General features: G+C 54.1%; 2 protein-coding genes across 2 annotated transcripts in view; both read right to left on the bottom strand.

The window, feature by feature from the left end:
• CHAT (choline O-acetyltransferase) overlaps positions 1-16,132 on the bottom strand; it is a 44,535-nt gene extending 28,403 nt beyond the window's left edge. Inside the window, exons 1-7 of the mRNA XM_058697006.1 lie at positions 15,977-16,132; positions 13,766-13,868; positions 10,693-10,884; positions 9,787-9,905; positions 8,337-8,390; positions 6,657-6,837; positions 4,499-4,676 (exon numbers count right to left, since the gene is read on the bottom strand). Of these exons, the coding sequence (XP_058552989.1) occupies positions 4,499-4,676; positions 6,657-6,837; positions 8,337-8,390; positions 9,787-9,905; positions 10,693-10,884; positions 13,766-13,831 (790 nt within the window). The 5' untranslated portion in view covers positions 13,832-13,868; positions 15,977-16,132. The remainder of the gene's footprint in view (positions 1-4,498; positions 4,677-6,656; positions 6,838-8,336; positions 8,391-9,786; positions 9,906-10,692; positions 10,885-13,765; positions 13,869-15,976) is intronic.
• Positions 16,133-17,689: 1,557 nt separating this feature from the next.
• On the bottom strand, positions 17,690-20,324 carry SLC18A3 (solute carrier family 18 member A3). Its single transcript, XM_058697005.1, has one exon. The coding sequence runs from the start codon at positions 19,622-19,624 to the stop codon at positions 18,080-18,082; it is 1,545 nt and encodes a 514-aa protein (XP_058552988.1). The 5' UTR covers positions 19,625-20,324; the 3' UTR covers positions 17,690-18,079.
• Positions 20,325-20,947: the final 623 nt, after the last annotated feature.

Here is a 20,947-nt window from a genome sequence, read left to right as displayed (position 1 = left end):
ACACTTCCCTATGTCCTCTCACGGGAGACTATTTTCCTTCACATTCATGCACCCCAGTGCCAGGTGGGGTAGGTGGCTTTCTTCTCCCTGTTCCTGCTCCTGAACACGTCTTCACTGCTTTTCATTTGGAGCCATAGCTATTAGAATTCTACCTTCCAACCCCCATCATTATCACCCCTCTGTTGCTGTGTTCCCCTGACTCCCTCACAACACCCCCTCATGCAGATCTGGGCTCCTGGTTCACCTTCTTCCTCCCCATAACCACTCCAGTCCTCTTTCCTACAGCCTGAACACCTGTGCAGAGGATCCGGCCCACAGGGACCCTCCTTTCTCAGTCCCTCAATCTTCCACGTTTGACAGTCCAACCTTGGCATCCACTCCCACAATCACACCTGGGAGCTCATCACTACCGGAACTGACGCCTTTGAAGTCTCAGTCTCAAGCATCCCACACTCAGACCACACTCTTGACTTTCTGATTCACAAGGTCTGTTATTCCACACTCTGCAACATGTCTTATCTCACTGACCCCTAAAAATCATCAACCCCACCACCTATTTCCACTATCAATCATCCATCTTTGTTTTTTACTTCCCTCCTGTCATGGGCTGAACTGTGTCCTCTTGAAGTCCCCAAGTTAAAGTCCTAACACACCCCCAATATCTCAGAATAGGACTGTATTGGGAGATGGGGTCTTTATTGAGGTAGTAAAAGTAAAATGAGGTCCTAATCCAATATATCTGGTGTCCTCCTAAGAAGATATTAGGACTCAGACACATACAGAGGGAAGACCATGGGAAGACACAGGGAGAAGATGGCCATTGACAAGCCAGGGAGAGAGGCCTCAGAAGAAACCAACCATGTCCACACCTTGATCTCAGACTTCTAGCCTTCAGAACTGTAAGAAAATACATTTCTGCTGTTTAAGCTACTCAGGCTGCGGTACTTTGCTAAGGTGGCCCAAGCAGACTACTACACCTCCTTACTCATTTCAGATTCCAATACTGTAACTATTCCCTTGCCCTATCTTCCACCTCTCTCCCTTGGTTATATTCTCCTACCTTAGCTGAATCTGATGACCCACTTCTCTTTGCCTGAACCTGAGGAGCTGAACATTGTAAGGAAAAAAAAATGCGAAACAATACTAATTAGTTTCTCTTAAAATGTATGGCCCCCAAGCCCTCAAATATGAGCTCAACACAGTCCACAAATCTCATCAAGTTTTCCAAGAGGCTATTTCTTGCATTCTCTTTTGCCTTCAGAACCCACCCTGCCTCTCTCAGCTCATGGCCATAGCTCTGCTGATCTGAGACTAGAAGCCACCAGTCAGGTACCTCCTCGTATTCCTACCACCACAGCTACAGACCCATGGACCACGGGCCCAGCTTTTGGTTTTCCCGGTACCAACCAAAGCCTCTTATTCTCTGGGTTCCATCTCATTTTGCCTTTGCAAGAATCCCATGCCTCTGTTCATCTCTTCTGTCCTCATTAATGATTTCTCTTACCAAAGTACTTCCATACATGTGTGTACATACAATGATGCATTTGCCTCTCCTACTAAAGACATTTTCCTTGACCCCCATAAACCCCCAGGAACAGCCCCATTTTTCTGCCTTTTTAATACCAAAATGTCTGAAAAGGGTCATCCACACTTAACTGATTCTACTCATTGACAGTGTCATCAACAATTTCTTCCTGCTGTTGGATTGCATTCATCAGCATGCAACCATTTGTTCTTCCTGCTCCCCAGCCTGACTTTGGTGAAGGTCACCGATGACTTAGGGTTGCCAAACTCTGACTGCCCTCTTGTCCAGCTCTGCCTGGAGCCATCAGAAGCATTCCAAGTAGTTGGCCACTGCCTCCTTCCATTTGAATCTTCGTGACTCATTTCCTGGTTTTGCTCTTGACTTCATGGGCTGCTCTTTCTCAATCCTCTTTGTATCTTTCCCTACCTGACCTCCGAGGACCCATTCTGCTGTTTCTAGATGATCTCACCCAGGTCCATGACTTTAAATATCACTTATGTGCTGATGGCTCTCAAATTTATGTCTCTGTACTGACCTCTGTCTTGAGCTCCAGACACATAGATCTAATTTGACATCTTCACTTAGATGACTCAAGGCATCTCAAACCTGACACACTTAGAAAGGACTTCATTCTGCAGCCACTTCCCCAAACTGGTTCCCATGTCGGTGAATGGTACCACCATCTACTCAGTTGCTTGAATCAAAAACCTCGGAACCATTCTCTTTTCTTTTCCTCCTTGTTACTTCCACTTTGCAATATATCTGGACCTCACCCATGTCTTTCCATCTTTACTCTCAACCTTAGTCCAAGCTGCCATGATCTTTCACATCTATACTGAAATCATTTCCTAAATGGCTTCCCTCCTGTGGGTATGGGATGCTCCAGGGAGGGGGTCTCTGTGAAGGACTGGTTTCCTGCTGTGCAGATGACACAGTCAGTGCTAACCAGATTAATTGGATTTCCGAAGGGAAAGCTGTGGGCCCCTCTTTTCTGTCACACTTCCCTCAGAAACAGCACTTCCATTCAGAAAGCCAGATCAAGTGCCATTAACAAATTAATTCCGATTAGCACAGCCCAAGCACTTAAACCTCAAGGCAATCCCGGTCAGTACTGCAGGGAGATAGCTTGGCCTGCTAATAAAGTAGAAACTGTATTGGAAGCAAAGGCGATTGTTTGATGCCTGTCTCTGTCCCTGGAGGGGAGGAGAGTGGGATCTGATTACACTATGGTCTCCTGAGAGAATTAACTCACTTCCCAATGACAAGTTATTAATTCCCCCATTTGGTGGTCAGGTCCGTGAGAATGGGGTCAGCTCTCACACCCTCCTGTGTCCCATGCATCCCCTGATTTAGGACTGAGCATTCCTTGGGTACCCAATAATTGAATGAAAAAGAATTAACTGGTAGGTAGGCAATAGGGTCTAGGGCCTAGTATCATTAGTAACCCTTCATTCTTTTATTTAACAAATATCATTGGGGCCCAACTGTGTTTGGCACAGCAGATTGAAAAGTTAATCCAAACAGATGAGGCCCCTGTTCCCCTAGAACTCATAGACTAGGGGAGGGAGGCAGATAATCAGCATGCATCAAACAGATGAGATGCTGGTTTCAGAGAGTTACAAATGCAAACAAGGTAAGAAAATAGGACAAGGTGACAGAGTGTGCTGAGTTGGGGATGCACTAGGAGGGTCTGAGCCAGTGACACCTGAGCTGAGCTCTGGATGGTGCAAGGAGCCAGTTAACCCTGGCAAAAGAACTTTCTAGGGAGAGGGATCAGAAAATGTAAGTGCCTACTGCCCGAGACCCAGGCCCTACCACCTTTTCATTCTCTCAACACGTCCAGCATGGCCATCTCTGCTGGCTGTTTGGTCTCCATGTGGAACCAGGCAGGGCAGACATGTCTCTGCTGGGCAGTCGGCTTTGCCCACAGCCAGCCTGCTATCCCTCCCTCCTGCTCTTCTCACTCATGTCTAAGAGCTTTGCAAAATTCGCACCTCTTCCAATGAAATCTTTCAAAAGCTTCCCAAGTGGAAGGGCTCCCTCTCCTCGCTGAAGTCCCGGAGCACTTATTTGGTACCTGCTGTCTCTATTGCTTTACATGGGTAGTGCTGCCTTACTGTGTACCTGAATCTGCTCCCCCATGCCTTCCCTTACCCTGTCCAGTGAGCTGCTTGGGGGCAGTAGCTTCATCCTCTCTGCCTCTTAGACTTTCTAGGCCTAGCCCAGACCCTCAGCTGACAGACACTCAGGGAGTCTGAATGGACATCTGGCCAAATGAGAGCCCAAGGGGCAGATGGAGGTCCACAGAAGCCTCCCTTTTATTCCCCAGTCTCTAATAGAGGCAAAAAAGGAAAGCACTCCATCCAATTCCTGGGAATAAGGCTGGCTTTAGCTTTGAAAATTAGTTTCCGGAGGATGATTTAAAATTATTATCACTATTACCAGCTTTCTTGTGGGAATGCTTGGAAACTTTCATAAAAGCAGCAAGCCAGCCACAAGGATAGGTCAGCTTGAAGATGAAAAGTTCTAGGACTGAGAAATCACATGAAGGAGGCAGCCAACCATGCTCCCAGAGCTGCGCTCCATCCCAGATCTCCAGGTGACAGCTCTCCCAGTGACTCAGACCCCTAAAATGGGTACCATTGCTGCCCACCAGTAAAACACAACTGCTTAATTGTAGCCAGCCTTCCTCCAGCTCAACACTTCCGTCCCTCAATATTCCCAGACATTCAAGGATTCCAGTGCTCATCAGCCTCACCCAGGAAGCTAGAATATTGTCAGATGAAAAACGAGGTGCCTGTAACTTCCAGGTGCCTCAGCTGACTTTCCGTAGGGTCCTGAGTTGGAGGGAGGCCTGAGCTCCCCATGCTATGGCAAATGGGGATGAGGCATGGTGCCCAACCCTGGAGGAAGGAAAGCCAATGGGCATGAGGATGAGATGAGCGTGGAGACGCGCTGGGCACTGCTGCTAACCTTTCACGAGGACCGTCCTGGCCTCAGCCCACTCGCTCCTCCCTTCTGACGTCAGCAGGCCGATTGGAGGCAAGCGTTCATCCTCGTTGGAAGCCATTTTGACTATCTTTCTCAACTGAGTGAACAGATCCCCCTCACTGAGACGGCGGAAATTAATGACAACATCCAAGACAAAGAACTGTGGGGGAAACAGGTCAAACACGTCACTCATGGCAGCCGGCCCAAGGTGAAGGGCCTTCACTGAGCCTTCACACGTGTGTATAGATAGGGGATACTCAGGCTCAAGGTATGTGATGGTTCCCTGAAAAGTCACATGTTGGGGACCTATCCAAATGCTGTTGACTGGGCTGGACTCTAAGCTCCCCCAAATCAAAGAGGGCCAGATTAACCTTAGCTAAAATAAAACCTGTTTCTATGGTTCCTACTTCATGTAAAACTATTATGTTTGTGGGGAATTAAGTATAAATTGGTACAATTGCTATTGGAGGGCAGTGCCTATCAAAACTGAAAATGTGCATACCTTATGATTCAGCAGTCACTCTTATAAATGCATACTTTAGCCTTAGGCTTGGAGAAACATACACTCTTGTGCCCAGATATGTGAAGCAGTGGCATATAAGCCTTATTTGCAATAGCAAAATGGTAGAGACAGCCTACGTGTTCTTCAGAAGGGGAACAGCTAAATTAAATGAGTTTATTTATCTAATGCATGTCTACTCATTGGTAAATAGGAATGAACTAGCTCTAGATACAGCTACAGAGATAGATCTCAAACACACTGGTGAGTGGAGAAAAAAAAGCAAGTCAGCAAATGATAAGCAGAGGAAGATTAAAATGGAAAAATAACACACAAAATGCTCTATCCCTTTGTGTGCACATATACAGGTGTACATGCATGTGCTTTGTATGTGAGACCTGTGAGCTATCATTAGTAGCTTTGAAGCCAGAGTCTTGGGCTTTGTGAAAGGTCTTATCTAGCCCCAAGTCAAGATCCCTTTTCTGCTGGTTGACATAAGTACCTGGTCCCATGTCCTGAGAAGCATACATGTGGCCGTTCTGAGCAGGAGCCCCAGGAGCATTTCTGAAATGGATGGATACTGCAGCACGTAGGGGCTGGGAAATGAGTTTGACTTTTGAATGAAGACGGAGAAAGTTTCTCGTTTGTGGCTAAACTGTCATGTGGGCTCCCAGTGGGAACACTAACCTAGGATGGCAGACTTTCACTGAGCTCCTATCCTAGAAAATGTCAGATGAACCCAAGAAGAAAACATTGTAGCACAAATAGCAGGGGAATCCTGGGGGGTAGGTTTTTAGCAAAACCAACCACACAAACAAAAAAACAAAAAACCCCACCAAAACTCAAAAACCAAAGCAAACCCAAACAAAACAAAACAAAACAAAACCAGAAAAAAACCAAATCCAAAACAAAACCGCTTTTTGTCAGATGAAATCATGAGGTGGAGGCTCAATATACAGACCAAATCACCTAGTGGGCACTGGTAAGGGGTCAGGAGCCCTCATGCTAAGACTATCCTCTGGGGCCCCATGGGTCCTTGTTGGTTCCTGGAACCCAGTATGAAGACCTGAGCTGCAGGAGATGGGGCATTGGCCAGGCCTGGGAGTCCTTCTCAGCCTTGGACAGGCCACTCAACTTGTCTAAGTCCCATTTCCTCTTTTTTCAGATGGAGATTTCAAGGCCCCTCTGCAAGGTTACTATAGAACCAGGTGGGGTGCATACGTGTAAGTGCCAAGCCTAAGGCCTGGACACGGAGGTCCCGATGGGCAGTCTGTTAAGCTGTCCATATGTCTGCATGTGGTCTCCAGGAAGGCCACAGCCTGGGTGATTCATGAGGAGTTGCTAAGGCCATGCAGGGTCTCAGTCCATCCAGGAAGTTCTTTTGAGTTGACCTGGCTGGTCAGGGCCCATATAAGAGCCCACATAAGTCATTCTCAATTGATGACTCTCCTTGTTCTTAAAATCTAACTCGTGGAGAGAAATGGGACTGAGTAGGAATCAAGAAACCCCACTTTGGGGTCATGCTGTCCCAGCTCACTGTCTGCCTCTGAGAGCGGGCTGAGCATGCCTGGTGAAATAGGAGTGGGTAAGTACTCATGCACCTTCCCCAAGCCTGAGATGCAGCAGAGAGGGGCGACTGACCTGGTTGCAGCAGGCCACAATGACATGCTCTGGCTCGGGCATGACACTGCTCTTCTGGGCCACCAGTGTGTCCTGGATGTGGCCAGGGAGGCGGTAGGAGGAGAAGAGCCCGTAGTATTGCTTCATACAGAGCGGCTGCCCTGACAGCTGGCCCTTGGCACAGTCGGTGGGGATGGAGTGACTGGAGAGGGAGAGCAGGGAGGGAGGCAGGGAATCAGAATTGCTTCTACTTGACTTGATCAGGCAAAGCAGGGCACAAAAACCAGAACTGCGTTAGGATTGTAGTAAGAGAGCTGGATTTCTCACTTTTTAAAGTAGTGGAGTGCCCCATTTCCAAGGTCCATGGACACCCTCAGGGTTTGCTCAAGACTCTGATAGTTTCCCTCACCCCTGCCTCAGGGAGCCCTGTGCCTTGGCTTCTGCTGATCTTTGCCTGGCATGCCTTCACCCCACCTCTGCACTCAACTAATTTGTTTAGGAAGACTTCCACTCCTTTAAGAGCCTACTCTTCCATCGCCTCTTCCAGAAGCCTTCTCTAAATTCAAGGTAGAAAGTTCTCTTTCTCCTGTGGTCTCAGCATATCTTGTGTCCTTCTTTACTTCCTCCCTGACCTTTTACTCCTCCTCCTCCTCCTCCTCTTCCTTTCCCTACTCCTCCTCCTTCCTCCATCCCTCTCCCCCTCCTTCACCTTTCTCTGTCTCCCCTTCCCTCCTTCCTTCTTTCTCTTCCCTCTTTCCTTCCTCCCTCCACTTCCTCCCCCTCCTCCTCTCCCTTCTCTCTGCTTCTATCTCTTTCCTCTGTCCTTCCTTCTTCCGTCCCTCTTCCTCTTCCTCTTCCTCATCCTTCTTCTCTCCTCCCTCCCTCCATCTCTACTTCTCCTCCCTCCCTTTCAGGCAACAAATGTTATTTAGCATTCCTCTGTGCCAGGCACAGGGGTAATAGTGGCTGGGATTATATCATTATATATATGATCTGGGATCTGGGATTATAGTGGCAAGCAAAACACGAGTCTCCTGTTCTAATGGGGCACAGGTCCTGGGATGTGTAGGTGGAGCACAGGCAATAAGCAGCAAGCTGATAGATGGGAAGGTTTTGGGTAATGAGACAGGGTAATAAGGACCAGATATGTAAGCTGAGCCTTGAGGGGAAGAGGCAGCCCTAAGAGTAGCTGGGGCAGAGTGAGGGTAGGGTGTTCCACGGCCCTGCTGCTCAACATGCAGGTGCCACACTGAACCATAGGAATCAGTGGGAGCTCTCAGAAACTTCTACAGCAATTTGATGGAGGAATTTTATGTCTATTGAATCTAGAGTAAACATAAGATATGTGGTTGTGTATTTTGTACCTCTGTACCATTTTTCTGCAAATTCATTTTGGTAGAGTGTGTGAGTGGGGGTGCATTTTAAAGAGATCAAGGAAGGAAAGTGCTTACCCTAGGAAGAGGAACCACTAATGGTTGGGTCAGCTGGGATAAAGGTTATCCTGATGCTGCAGGAGTTGGGGCGGGGGCGGGGGGGGGGGTTGGTCCACCTGCTCTATGACATGAGCCAGGAACACAGAGCTGAAAAAGACAAGGTCTCTGCCCTCTGGTTGCTCCTTGACTAATGTAGCAGGGAGACAGATGACTCAACAGGCTGTGCCAAAACAGGGCTCTGCCCTTCCCAGCCTGGGCCCCATCCTACCTGTCCAGCAGGGTCTTGTAGCTGAGCACGCCAGAGATGAGGTTGGCTGCGAACCTGCAGAGACACATGAAGCCTTAAGTTCTCCTCTCAGGGGCTCAGGCCCCTTCCCTTTCTCCAACATTCCTCTCCCTCCCCTCCACCTCCTTTCTCCCAAACTCAAGGACCACCCTCCAGATGCCAGGCCTCAGTGGTACACTAATCTGATGGGATTCCTGCTGCCTGCCCACCCCCCTCCCCCGCATCATGCTGCCAGTCCTTCACAAGCCTTGGATTAAAAATGGTCCTGTGGAGATAACTGGGAGGAGGAGAGGAAAGCAGAAGGTGAATGAGAAGGAGGAGGAGGAGGGAGAGAAAACGAGCAGAGGCCACAGAGCAGACAGGAGAAGGCTGGATGGTCAGGGGTGGGTTTCGCCCTAGGAAAGGCCAGTGCTGGGGCTGAACTGGACCAGGAACCTGGGTTTGGGGAAATCCAGTCTCCCAGGAAAAGTCAATTTCATTCGGTGCTAATGAAAATGAAAGTAAGTGCCAGGGGGAAAAGAGTCACCAGAGAACTGTGCCACAGGGCCATGTCATCTTAACTGCCCATGGGTGATGGCCCTGGCTTAAGGAGGAAAAATGTCCCCTTGTAAGCAGTTGGAGAACTGTTTTCAGCAGCTGCTCATCCATTTATCTGCATACTTCCTGCTGGCATGGGAGGTCCAGGCTTGCAGGCTGCCTGACCAGCAGTCAGTTGGGCTAGTCTCAGTGAAGAAGGAGGGGATGGAGGTCTAAGTAGCATAGCTGAGCCCTACCCACAGGCCAAGGTGGGCCCTGCCTCTTTTGTTTGGTTGGTTTTTCCTCTCTGAACTGTCCCGATGCTGTGCCACATTGGATTTGGCTCTAAGAGACTCCTGTAGGGAGACCTTTCCTCCCTGCCACATCCCTGTGTAAATCCCCCCCCCCGCCATCAACATCAGTGGGCCCAGAGGCCATTCCCGTGGCTCAGTGAGCCCTGAAATTGCAGCAGATGGAAAAGGCTCTGGCGGCGGCAGCTGGCAGGAAGGAACCATTTCCACCCCCTTGGAGCCTCTGTTTAGATAGCCTGGTGCAGTGCATCCCAGTGACAAGCCCAAGACTCAAGTACTGCTAGGGCAGAGATGCATACCTCCTTCCAGGGCCTCAGCCAGGTCAAGAATGCCATGGGGACACCTGGGGGCCCATGACCTCCATTTACTGCCCACTCCACCTCAAATAAATATATTCCGAGGAAGACCCTGTGTTTGTCACTCATATTGTAGCCTCATCTAACCAATTTCCCAAACCCATGGCCTGGACTGCCTCTGTCTCAGAGGCATTTGGTCTCAGAAATCTCAGCCAAGGCACAAGCGTTGACCTTTCCTTCCTGCTACTGGAGCCAGGACCCCAGGCAGGCTCTCAAGCTGTGGATTCAGGAGCATGGTGGCCTCCTCACCTTAGCTGGTCATTTGTATCTTGAAAGTGCTGGCGGGCAAAGATCACAGCTGGACTGGAGTTTACAGGCAGGGCCAGGCGGTTATTGAGATACATGTCATTCAGCCAGTACTCAGACACCTGTTGGGGAAAACGGGAGGGGTGCCATTACCCCGCAAGGTCACACACGCCCCTCTGAACAAAGGCACCTTACCTCGAGAGCACCCAGTCCCATCCTGGCAGGCCCAAGGGACAACCGAGACACTTTCTTGGACCATGGACTTTGTTCATTCATTCCACAAATGCACATGGAGCCCTAGTGATGCGCTAGGGCCTGTGTGCTCTCCAGCCCACCATGACTATCCTTCATTTTTGCCCCATGCCATCCTTCTCTTCCATCCCAGTTTCCCATTCTGGGTGTTTGATACTTCATCCCTGTTCCCTGCCCATCTTTATGTGTGTCTTGTTCACGCTTTTCACCCTTCTTTGTTTCCCTGAACTTACCTCTATCTTCTGCCACCCCATCACTATCTGCCATCCCTGTCCCCCATCTGTCTCCATCTCTGTACCCTGTCTTTCCCTATTGCCCCATTTCTATCTCCTGCTGCCCCCATCCCTGTTCCCCTTCCTTATCGCCCATCTGTCCTCCATCCTTGTCCCTGTCTGTCCCCCATCCGCAACCCCTAATGTCTTCTACCTGTATATCCTGTCTCTCCCCAGCACTCTATCTCTATCCCCATCTGTCCCTTTTTGGTCCCCATCCCTATCTCCCATCCCACATCCTGTCTGTCACTTGCTGTCCCCCTGTTTCTCCTCTCATCCCTATCCCTTCATCTGTCCATCTTTGTTACCTACCTGCCCCTCATCCAAATCCCTGTCTCCGTGTCTGCCCCCATGCCCTAGTCTGCTCCCTCTCAGCAACTCTTACCCAATTGGCTGTCTTCTCCTGTCGTTCCAGGAGCTTCTGCTGCAGGGTCTCACCAAGGCCACCAGGGGCCCCAAACCGCTGCACAATGGCCTGGCTCCTCTTGAACTGTTCTTCAGGTACTAGGTGCTGCATGCACCGCAGGTAAGTGGCCAGGGTCTGCTGCAGTGGGGGCACTGGAAGTTTGGGCAACTCCTGGAAGAGAGAGTTCACCAGCACTTGCTATGCCTGTTCTTGTGTGGGGTCCATGCCTGTCCGCGAGATGATCCCCACTGTGTGTCTCCATCTGGCCTTATCCTTGTTCTACACTCTGGGTCTTGCCTATTTCCAGGGCTCAGCTTAGCAGAATTATGAACTTAGGAAACTTCTATTTGTTTTTTTCTGGTACCCCAGTCCTGCCCCCACGAGGGGATAAAGTGTAGAGGAAAATACCTTGATGTTGGCACCAGACAGACCTGGGTTCATGTACTGACCCTGCTGCTGACCAGCTGTGTAATCTTAAGCAAACCACCTCACCTTTGTGCCTCAGTTTCCGCTCCTGTAAAATGGGGATAATAACCTCCACCTCTCATAGGATCAAACAGATCCTATGTGAAAAGTGCTTTTAAATCACAAAGAATGGGTCTAAGATGAAACAGATCTGTTACTGATATTGGATACTTATCACTCTTAATTTAGGGATTGTTTCCAGCTGGGGTTTCAGAAGTCAGTTGATCTCTGGACCCAAAGGGTATAATACTAATGGAGAGATTTGGACAGGTGAAAGATGGCGGGAGGCATAGTTCAGAATCCTGCAAGTTGTTTCCTAAGAAGGTGACTCATGTCCTGGCTCCTTACTAAGCCCTTCCCAGTTATGAAAGCCGGGGAGCCCCATTCTGCTCCATGTAGGTACAGGGCGGGGAGGGAGAACAGAGAGTGCTGTGGATGTTCTTCCTATCTTAGCCTTTCTGAGCCCCAGCTTCCTAATCCATAGGACATAAATAACAATTCCTACCTGAGTGGAGCACAGACAGAATTAAATGAGAGAAACCACTGGCCCCAGACAAGCACATCATAAAATGTTATGATGTTACTGTCCCCCTCTAAAAGGGATTCCTAAAAGGAAAACCATAACTTCTGGGGACTCCCAAAGTGTGGAGAGAGTCTGAATAGAACTCTCCACCAATGTCTCCCCTTTCTGGATGCCATGCTTCCTAATTTACCAGCTGTGTTCACCCAGGGATCTCATGCTTGTGTTCAACCATGTTACGGCTGACCTGGGCAGGGATTTTCCTTCCATTTTCAGATGAAACTGAAGCCCAAAGAGTGGAGAAACTAGTCCATGGTCACCCAGCAATATGATAGCAGAGTTGGGACCTGAAATCAGTGTTCATCCAACATCCACTCTGCTCCTTCCTCCTAAATTGTTCTCTCCCTTCCTCCTTGGTCCTTTTTCCATTCCCTCCTTTTCCTTCTTCCTCACTAAGCTGGTTACGGTCAGAAACCAGGACTTTTCATATTACTGATAAAGTTTACAAAGTTGGCAGTAGGTAGTCACCTTCTTTCAGGGTTTTTTTTCCCCTTGGGGTGGGGGTGACAGTGAATTTCCACCCCTGGCAGGCTGGGAGTAAAGGGGCCCATTCAAAGCTTGCCTCTGCTTTGCTCCTGCCGCTGCATGGGCTGAGGCCCTCCCCAAGTGGCCCTTGGCAGACAAGGACCAACCACGGGAGCCTGTGCTGATGAATGAATGAGAATCTTGCCTGCCTCATCCTGTCTTTAGAGCTCACTACTCTAGGGGGAGGGAGGAGGGCGTCAGAGCCAACTATGGGCTATCCTGCCCCAGGGAACTCTCAAGGACCAGGGTGGTCTGGGTAGCATTCCAGGTTCCTCAGCCCACTTCAAGAGAGCCAGGTCCAGACCCCCATCCAGCTGCTCTGGTTCCCCCTCCCCTGCCTTGGGGTCTGGAGGCCTGTCTGGTGGGTGAGTGGGCAAGTACCTGCAGAAAGCCAAGCCCAGCTGGCGGCCTTTCCAAGAGTGCCAGCAGGCCTGGCTGGGGCCCCAGCTAGAAACAGGTCACTCTTCCTCAGGGCTCTGACAGGGTGCTGGGACTCAGAGTTATGGGGAATCAGCGATGGGTAAAATGGAATGAGGCAGAAAATCTCTGCTCACATGTCGTAGCCCCATGGGGCTCCTCCCCAGACTCTCCTAGGCTTCTGGCCCACACCTGGGGCTAGTTAGAGGCAGGGAGGTGTACTAATGAGGGTCTTTGGACACTAGGGTCCCAGGTCAGTACACATTTCCTGGGAAGTTCATGTTAACCAGGCCCTAGACTGGACTTAGGGACAATGGAAAGAAAAGGCCTGCTCCCAGGGAAGCCACATTTCAATGGGAGGCACATGCCATGGCAAGACTCAACAACAGAGATGTTTGTGGGCTGCAAAAGTCAGGACAGACAACATGGTGAGCAACTTCATGGGTAGAAGCCTAAAAGTTCTGATTAGGATTTCAAATGAAGCCCTGGGTAAAGAAGTGGCAAGAAGACCAACTTAGCAGAGGGGCCAGCACTGCAACAACTCACAGACTAGATAAGCTGCTCCATCACTTAAGAAGGTAAGGAAGGAGGATGCCTGCCTAAGGAGGGGTGGCATTGTCTTAAACCAGTGGGGAAGATAGAGCCTAAGGCTCCAGGGCTGAACCAGTAACAGTAGCCAGGACTGGGAGGTGACCTGGCTTAAAGTAGAGAATTCAGCCTCACCCTAAGGCAATTCCACTAGGCTCAAAGCCATTGGAAGTGGAACCTGGGGAGGGGAAAAAGCCCTGGGAGAAGAGAGAGTACCTGGCCCAGGTCAAGGGCTCTTCCTGGCTTTGGGGTTAGGAAGTGTGGCTGTCAGAATTCCATCAGCATCCCCTGAAACCACTCCCAGCCCTTCGAGGCGTTCCCAGGCTCCTCAGTGGGCTCAGAGCAGGACTGCAGCCTGGACTTCATGCCCTGGAGAGTGCAGGGTTGGGGGCTAGTGCCACACAGGACTGTTCTGGAAGCAAGAGTGTGTGAGTAGGGAGAACAGGGATGAAGGAGAGAGCTCCAAAAGTCACTCACAGAGTCCTCCTCACTGCTGGGTGGTTTTGCTGCCATCTTATGGGGAGCTTTTTCCAGTATGGGCATCTTGGTGACTCCTGGCTGGGGAAGCAGAGGTGCAGACCTGGGGACCAGGAAGCAGAAGGGCATCAGCACAATAGCCACATAAAGCTACATGGACCCTTCACCCCCACCCTGTGAAGAGGCTAGAGCTGGACATGGGCCCCAAATACACAGGGCCTCATTGTAGACCTGGTCCCAATCTCCCAATCTCTGGACCAGCCCCCCCTGACCACAGTGTCCTTTCTGAGTCCCCAGATGGGATAGAGTGGGGTCTAGAGTGAGCCTTTAGGTGGTCCCTACTCCATAAGACTGTCACCCAGGCTCAACCTACCACCCCAGAGCAGAGTGGGAGGGAGCGAGGCTGGACTCGCTCACTCCAAATCCATAAGGGGGTGTTGGCAGAGCACTTGCTTTGTTCCTGCCTTGGACCCAACAGATACCTGTTTTGCTGATTAAAATCTCTCTTTCCCACTAGTCTGTGAGCTTCTCCTGTTGTGTTCAGTGCTTCCTCTCTGGGACCTAGCTGCGTGACTAGCATGGAGTAGGATCAGTGCTGGGTAGCTGAGTAAAAGGAATGTACGCATGCATCAATGCATGTGTAAATGAACACAGGTCCTCTAAGGCTGTGGGTTCCAGGAGCACTCTGGGCTGACTGGGAGCCTGGCCTCTGGCCAAGGCAGGGGTGGGAGTGGAGGACCCTGGGGCCTGCTGGACAGACTTGGACTTAGGCAATCTTTGGTTCCCAGGCTCCTATAGCAGGTGGCATGGGAATGCTGAGGGAGATGGGACAGGGCAGCTGCACAGTCCAGGCCCCTAGGGACCACCTGACTCAACCTGGAGAGAAGAGGATTAACTTTTTATTCACAGTACAAGTGAACAGGCCAAGAGGGGGCAAAGGCCTATTTTTAAGGCTACCTTCTACCTTCAGAGAATGCGCTAAGCATAAGCCTCAGAGCCATGCACCCATGATTTCCACTCACCCATTGCCTATTCTCTCCCAAGAGCAGAAAGCTGATGCTTAGCCCATTTTATCCCCCGCGCCCTCCCCCACCCCCCAGGCAAGCATGGCCTAGGTGGGAGCCAGGGTCCAGGCCCAGTTGACCCAAGGGCAGAGCATCCAGAAAGATGGATGAATCAGGCTCCAGAATGGAGGAACCTAGCCTTCCTGGCAGTGCTAGGCAGAGACTATAGAACTGATGTGAACACTTTGCCAGGATGCTACAGACTAGGTGGTCCCTGGACCTTCCCTGGAGGGTAGTAGCTGCTCCCACTCCCAGTAACATAAAAGCAGCAGCATCCAAGTTAGGGTCCATCACAGCACCGCGGAGATTGGAAAGGTTGTTGAGGGCAAGGGCAAGTTGGTAAAGGCCCTAGTGCTCTTGGAGACTCCATATCTTGGAAAGGTGTAAGACTGGAGCAGGGACAGCTTCCTGGGGACCAAATGGGAGGGCCTGGTCCTTGTGAGGCAGCGGCTGCTTTCCCTCCTTGGGCCATGGGCCCACAACAAGGAGGTGTATGTGTGTGTGTCTTTCTGTCTCTGGTGCTCTCCACTCTCTGCTGCCACCAGCATGGCTTCCGAGGACTGCCAGGAGGGGTCTCTGCTCTGCCCAGGAGGCCCAACCCCAGCTCCACCCGGGGCAACACAGGCAGTCCGTGCTCTCTAGAGACTCCTTGGGACCCAGCTCATACTTGCCACCTGCGGCGGCTCCCCCGGCTCCCCCACCTCCGCCTTCGCGAGAGTTGGGTGCTCACCCGCGATTCAGAGGGGTCTGGCTGGGTGAGATCCGCCAACGCCTTGACTGGGCACAGAAAGTGCAGACCTTGGCATTTAGCAGATGGGGATCTAGGAGAAGAGAGAAGTGAGGATACGCACGTGGAACCTCGGAGCCTGATGGTCAAGTTCTCTCCAAGCCCTTTCCCCCTAACTTCTCAGCGTTCAGCTCCCTGTCCCCCTGCCCCCACTCCTGGTGGGGAAGAGCCAGAGCCGCGGAAGCCCAGTCTCCTGGCAGTTCCCCGACGGCCGCTTCAGTTCAGGGCTCAGAAATCCCGAGGATCTTGGGGTCTCTCGCCCCCGGCGCGGTCCTTGGACGGAGCCTTCCTCCGCGGCCCTCCGGTCCCTGAGCTTTGCTTGCTCCCCGCGCTGCGGTCCTCCAGCCCAGCCCTTCTCACCTGCCCTCCTCGGATCTTCCGCCTCTGCCGCCGCTCCACGGCACCAAGCAAGACTGGGGGCGCGAGTGTGAGCCAGAAGGGATCCAGGGGCGCGTCAGCAGTACGGAGGTGGGGGCCTCTGTCCACCTTAGAGCCTCCGACGTCGCCGGGTCCCTGCGGCCTCCCTACTGGCTGCCGGCGAACCGGCCGCTCCTGTCTTCTCCTTCCTCCTGTTCCTCCTCCCTCCCCTCTCTCCTCTTTCCTCCCTCCCTCAGCCCCACCCCGTCTCTCCCGTTCTTCCTCATTGCCCCCGCCCCCGCGGCTCCCTACCGCGATCCCATCTCCCGGCCCCTAGCCCCGGCTCGGACGGCTTCCCGGATGAGTTTGTGTAAGGGCAGCGGAATCCGGGCCGGGGATAGGTGTGCAGAACATTGCCCCCCTCCCTTGCCCTTTGCACCCCGCCCAGCCTTCCCCAGTCGCCGCGCTCTCCCAACTCCATTATCCAAGCCCCGGTTGCGTCCGCACCACCCTGGGAAGGGTTGGGTCTGGAGAAATCTGCCCTCCCCGCCGTCTAGGCCAGGCTCAAACCCTACCGCAACTTCTTTCAAAATCATCATCATCATCATCATCATCATCATCATCCTGTTTGTTGATCACTGCAAGGTCCTCCTTCCTTTTCTATTCCCACCCCATCCTTGCTGGCACTATGGGGTGAGGGAGTGGAGATACAGACCTGGGGATGCTTATAGACACACAGCCAGAGGCAGACACTCCTCCCAGACAAAGCACTCCTTCCCCCACCCCAGATACAGATCCTTACACACCAACACGTACAGACAGACCCTGCCCAAACGCATGCAACACAGCCCAACACACAGACGAGGACAGACGTGCACACACCAGCAGTGAAGACTCTCGCAGGCATTGTTTAATACACAGGCGTACCCCAACTCTGCTGCCTCTCCTTGCCAGAATTGGAGGGCTCTTTGGCCTTCATCAGGCCGCAGGCTCCAGGACTGGGAGTGGCTTGCAAACGGGGGCCTGCGGCTCCGGAGACCTGCGATCGATGTGGGGAGAATTCTGACAGCCTTGGCCAGCTGCTTCCACCAAGGCCAGGGTAAGGGTGGGGGTAAGGGTGGGGGGTTGGCACCAGCTCCCACACTGGCACCCTCTTCAGACACGACTCAGACCCGCACAGCCAGGACACAGCAGACACATCAACAGTTCCCCCACTCCTCGAAGGATAGAGCCTAACTCTCTAACGAGCACACACGACACAAGCGCTTTTCCAGAGAGCGGATCTCTGCCCGGAACAGCTCGGCCCCTACTCCTCACCGGAGCCTGGACAGGGCAGGATGCGGGGCTCTGGCATTTCAGAGCTCAGTGGCTGACACTGGGAGTGTCCTCAAGGGGCGGGGACTAGCGTACCAGGAGGGAGCGGATCCTCAGGCTCCCTCGGGCGGCGCCCTGGGGCGCTGCGTTGGGACTGGGCGGGAGGGGCTGTCTCGAGGGAAGAGAGCCGTGTACAACACGGTGTCTGAGGGTGGGATCCCTGGTTGGTTTTGCTTCTTTCGTATCTCCTTTACCAGGTAGCAAGAGCCACAGGCTTCCCGAGTGCTTGCCAGGCTCAGACCTGGATCGGGGCTAGACTCAGCTCACCCTCCCCTCTGCCCTCCCCTCTGCCCTGGCCCTGTGCCGGGCCGCCCACCCTCATCAGTAAAGAGACTCGGTCTCGAACAGATATAGTTTATTGATTCGGGCCAGAAGCACCGCGGTGCTGGGGGCTAAGTTGGCACTGAGAGGAACGGAAGGAAAGACAGACAGACAGACGGACGGTTCTACACAGGAGAGCCCCCAGGTGGCGGCTTGCGCACCTCTTTATCTCTGCCAGGAGTGTATCGTTTTGTATGCTTCCGTGCTCCACGTCCCACCGGACTAGAGGGAGGGAAACACAGAAAGGGTCAAAGTGGGGGGATCCCGGCAGGCAAGTCAAGATGGGCAAGAGTGTAGGATACTCGTTGGAGGGGTGGGCCTTGAGTCTAAGCTGGCCAGTACTCTCACAGAGTAGCCACCTTGACCCGGGGGTGGGCGGTGAGGGGATGGCTCGGGAGAGTAGCTGGGCTGCTAGCTGTGGGTGTAGTAATTGTTGTAGACGTCCTCGCACTCGTCAAAGGGGCCCGAAGGGCTTCGAGGGGCGCCGTCTGGGTCGGCCACAGGGCGCTCACGCAGGCGCACAGCATCATACAGACCCTGCGGTGGCTCATCCAGCAGCACATCGCGCTCAGAGCGGGAGCGCCTCAGGAGGCCCACGTTGCGCAGCAGCAGCAGGACCGGTGCGTAGAGCAGGTTGGCCAGGCCCATGCCAAGGCTAAGTTGCACAAAACCAAGCGAGTGCACTATGTGCCCCGCCACTATGGGCCCGAGAGCATAGGCCACGGAATAGGAGATGTCGGCGATGGCATAGACGCTGCCGTAGACCGAGACGTGGCGCACGTCCACGAGAAAGGCGAGCGTGGGCAGCAGTGCCGTGTCAACTAGCGCAATGCCGAAGCAGAGGCCGCAGAGTGAGATCACCAGTGGTGCGAAGGAGCGGCAGGCAGGCACCACGCAAGAGCTGGCGCCGATCACTACCAGCCCTAGTGCTCCGTACAACCACTGCAGGTGTGGATAGCGCGCCGCCAGGCGCACGGTGAGGTAGACACCTAGCACATGCGGCACGAAAGCTGGCAGCCAGGCCATGCCCGTCTGCCATTCAGACGCCGACATCGTGTGCTCCATCCACGTGGCGATGGTGGGCTCGAGGAAGGCGAGGGGGATGTTGCAGGTGGTGAGCGCCCCGGCCACCACGGCGATGTAAGGGTCCAGCATGAGGCGGTGGATGGGTGTGCCCACCGGCAGGTTGGCCCGCGCCCGCGTCACGGCCGAGAAGGGCTTGGCCACCACCAGCAGCAACAGCGCGTCGAGCAGCGAAACAGCGGCGAGCACCAGAAAGGGCACAGGCTTGCCCGCGAACCAGTAGAGGAAGCCCCCGAAGGGTGGCGCCACCAGACTCCCGAAGCTGATGAAGGCCAGCGCCACGCCCAACGCACGACTGCGCTCCGGCTCTTCAGGATACTTGTCGGCGATCATGGCAATGCCTGACGTATCCGCAAAGGCTGAGCCCAGGCCCTGCAGGCTGCGTGCAGCGAAGAGCATAGCATAGTCCTCCGCGAACGCGAACAGCACGGTGGAGGCGAACAAGACGCCCAGGCCGATAAGCAGCGGCACGTCGTAGCTCATACGGTCAATGAAGGGCCCACTCAGGGGGTTCACCAGCAGCTGCAGGATGGCCTTGGAGGCAAACAGCACCCCGATCTTCACGTCCTCACTCTCCGTCGGGGACTCTGAGGTGTTGCCCATGTTGTCACTGCCACTGGCTGGAGTGGGCGCCTGCAGGGTGTACACTTTGGGGCTCGTGGTGGGCCTGCCGGCCTTATGCATGTGGGCAATGTAGTCGGGCACGATGGGCACGATGACCATGTACAGCATGTTGTCCAGGAAGAGAGCCACGCACACGATGACCAGCACCAGGCGCCGCTGCCGCCGAGGATCCTGCAGCACTGCGCCCATCGCCTCCGACAGCTTGCTGGCTGCCGCCCGGGCCTGGCCCGAGGGCGCCGCGGGTTCCATTGCCTCTACTCCGCCGCTCTTCCGAGGACGCCTCCGCTGGGGCCGCCTGGGCGCGGGCGCCCTGCAGTGCAGAGCCGAGGGCACGGAACTTCGCGGGCGCGGTCCGCGCGGCGCAGCGCCCCCTGTGTCTCAGGTGGCTGCAGGGCTCATGGCCCGTTGTCCCGGGAAAGGCAAAGACCCTGTCCGGCGAGACGCCTCCGGACGTTCGCAGTCAAGCCCGGACCCGCCGCTGCTGGGCTCGGGGGCTGTCAGGGAAGGTGGGCGCGCCGAGTGGCTGGGGCCAGAGACTGAGCGCGCGGCGCCTTGGGCTCGTCAGGCGCGGTCCCCGAAGCGTTGAAAGGCCGCCCGCGCGGGCCGAAGGGCATGCTGCTGCCGCCCGCCCGCTGGCTCACTCGCCCCGCCGCCGCTCTCCCCTCCCTTCGCGTCGGCTCTTGCCTCCTCCTCCTCCGCCTCCTCTTTTTTTCCTTTCCACTCGGGGCTGTGACGCGGCGAGTCTCGGCCCCCGAGTGGTGCCCGGGCCACTTGCGTCGCTCATGCTAATGCGACGTCGGCGGGGCGGGGGCCGGGGGCGGGGCGCGGCCGGGCAGGGGTCTTCTTCCCAGAGGCGCCAGGACTGGAAACCCTAGAAAGGGGTCTTGGTGTGAAGAGAGTACTGGTCAAGCCCTGGAGGATGGATGCGCCGCGCGAGGAGCGGGCTGTCTGTTCCTCCGCCCCCTCTCAGTTCTAGGACCCGAGGGGTTTGCACCAGTTCTTTTCCCCCCTCCCCAGAGGGTCGCTCAGCGGCCGTCCCCCAACCCTCCAGTCCTGCTGGAGAGGAAGGCGCCGGGGACTCCAGATCTCCGCCTCAGCCTGGATCTCCGCGCACAGCCGGCAAAGAGCCCCCGAGGTGAGCCGCCGCTGCGTCCATCTGTTCTCGCAGCTGGAATGTGGGGCTGCTATTGGTGGGGGGCCCGGTATAGATCCCCCCAACCCTTTCTCCGGCCCCACCCCCTTGGCCCCTTCCACCTTCGGGAAGGGAGGGGGAGACGCAGAGACTGCTGGGCCGGGTTCCGACAGACCGGCCCTTCGGGAGAATGTCATAGCAGAGAATTCCTGACTATTAGCTTCTGGGGATCGAGGGGAGAAGTCACCCTCCTCCCACCCGGGGCCCCGAATATCATCCTTGCCCCTCCCATCCTCCCGTACAGCTTCGCCACCCTCTCCCAGCCCGTACTCCCCCTTTCAGCTTTAACTGTCCGGGTTTCCCAGCTCCGCCTCTTCTCCTTTCCCTCCTCCTGACCCCTCCCCATTCTAACTCCTCCCAGCCCCTCTTAGCACTGGAAC

This window comes from Neofelis nebulosa, chromosome 13 (assembly GCF_028018385.1).
Source record: "Neofelis nebulosa isolate mNeoNeb1 chromosome 13, mNeoNeb1.pri, whole genome shotgun sequence".
Taxonomy (NCBI): domain Eukaryota; kingdom Metazoa; phylum Chordata; class Mammalia; order Carnivora; family Felidae; genus Neofelis; species Neofelis nebulosa.
Note: the sequence above shows the minus strand (reverse complement) of the source record. Positions and strands in the feature narration are given on the sequence as shown.

Bases quoted from the DNA above. Each gene is read 5' to 3' on its own strand.
- SLC18A3 (XM_058697005.1), bottom strand. From the start codon at position 19,624: ATGGAACCCGCGGCGCCCTCGGGCCAGGCCCGGGCGGCAGCCAGCAAG.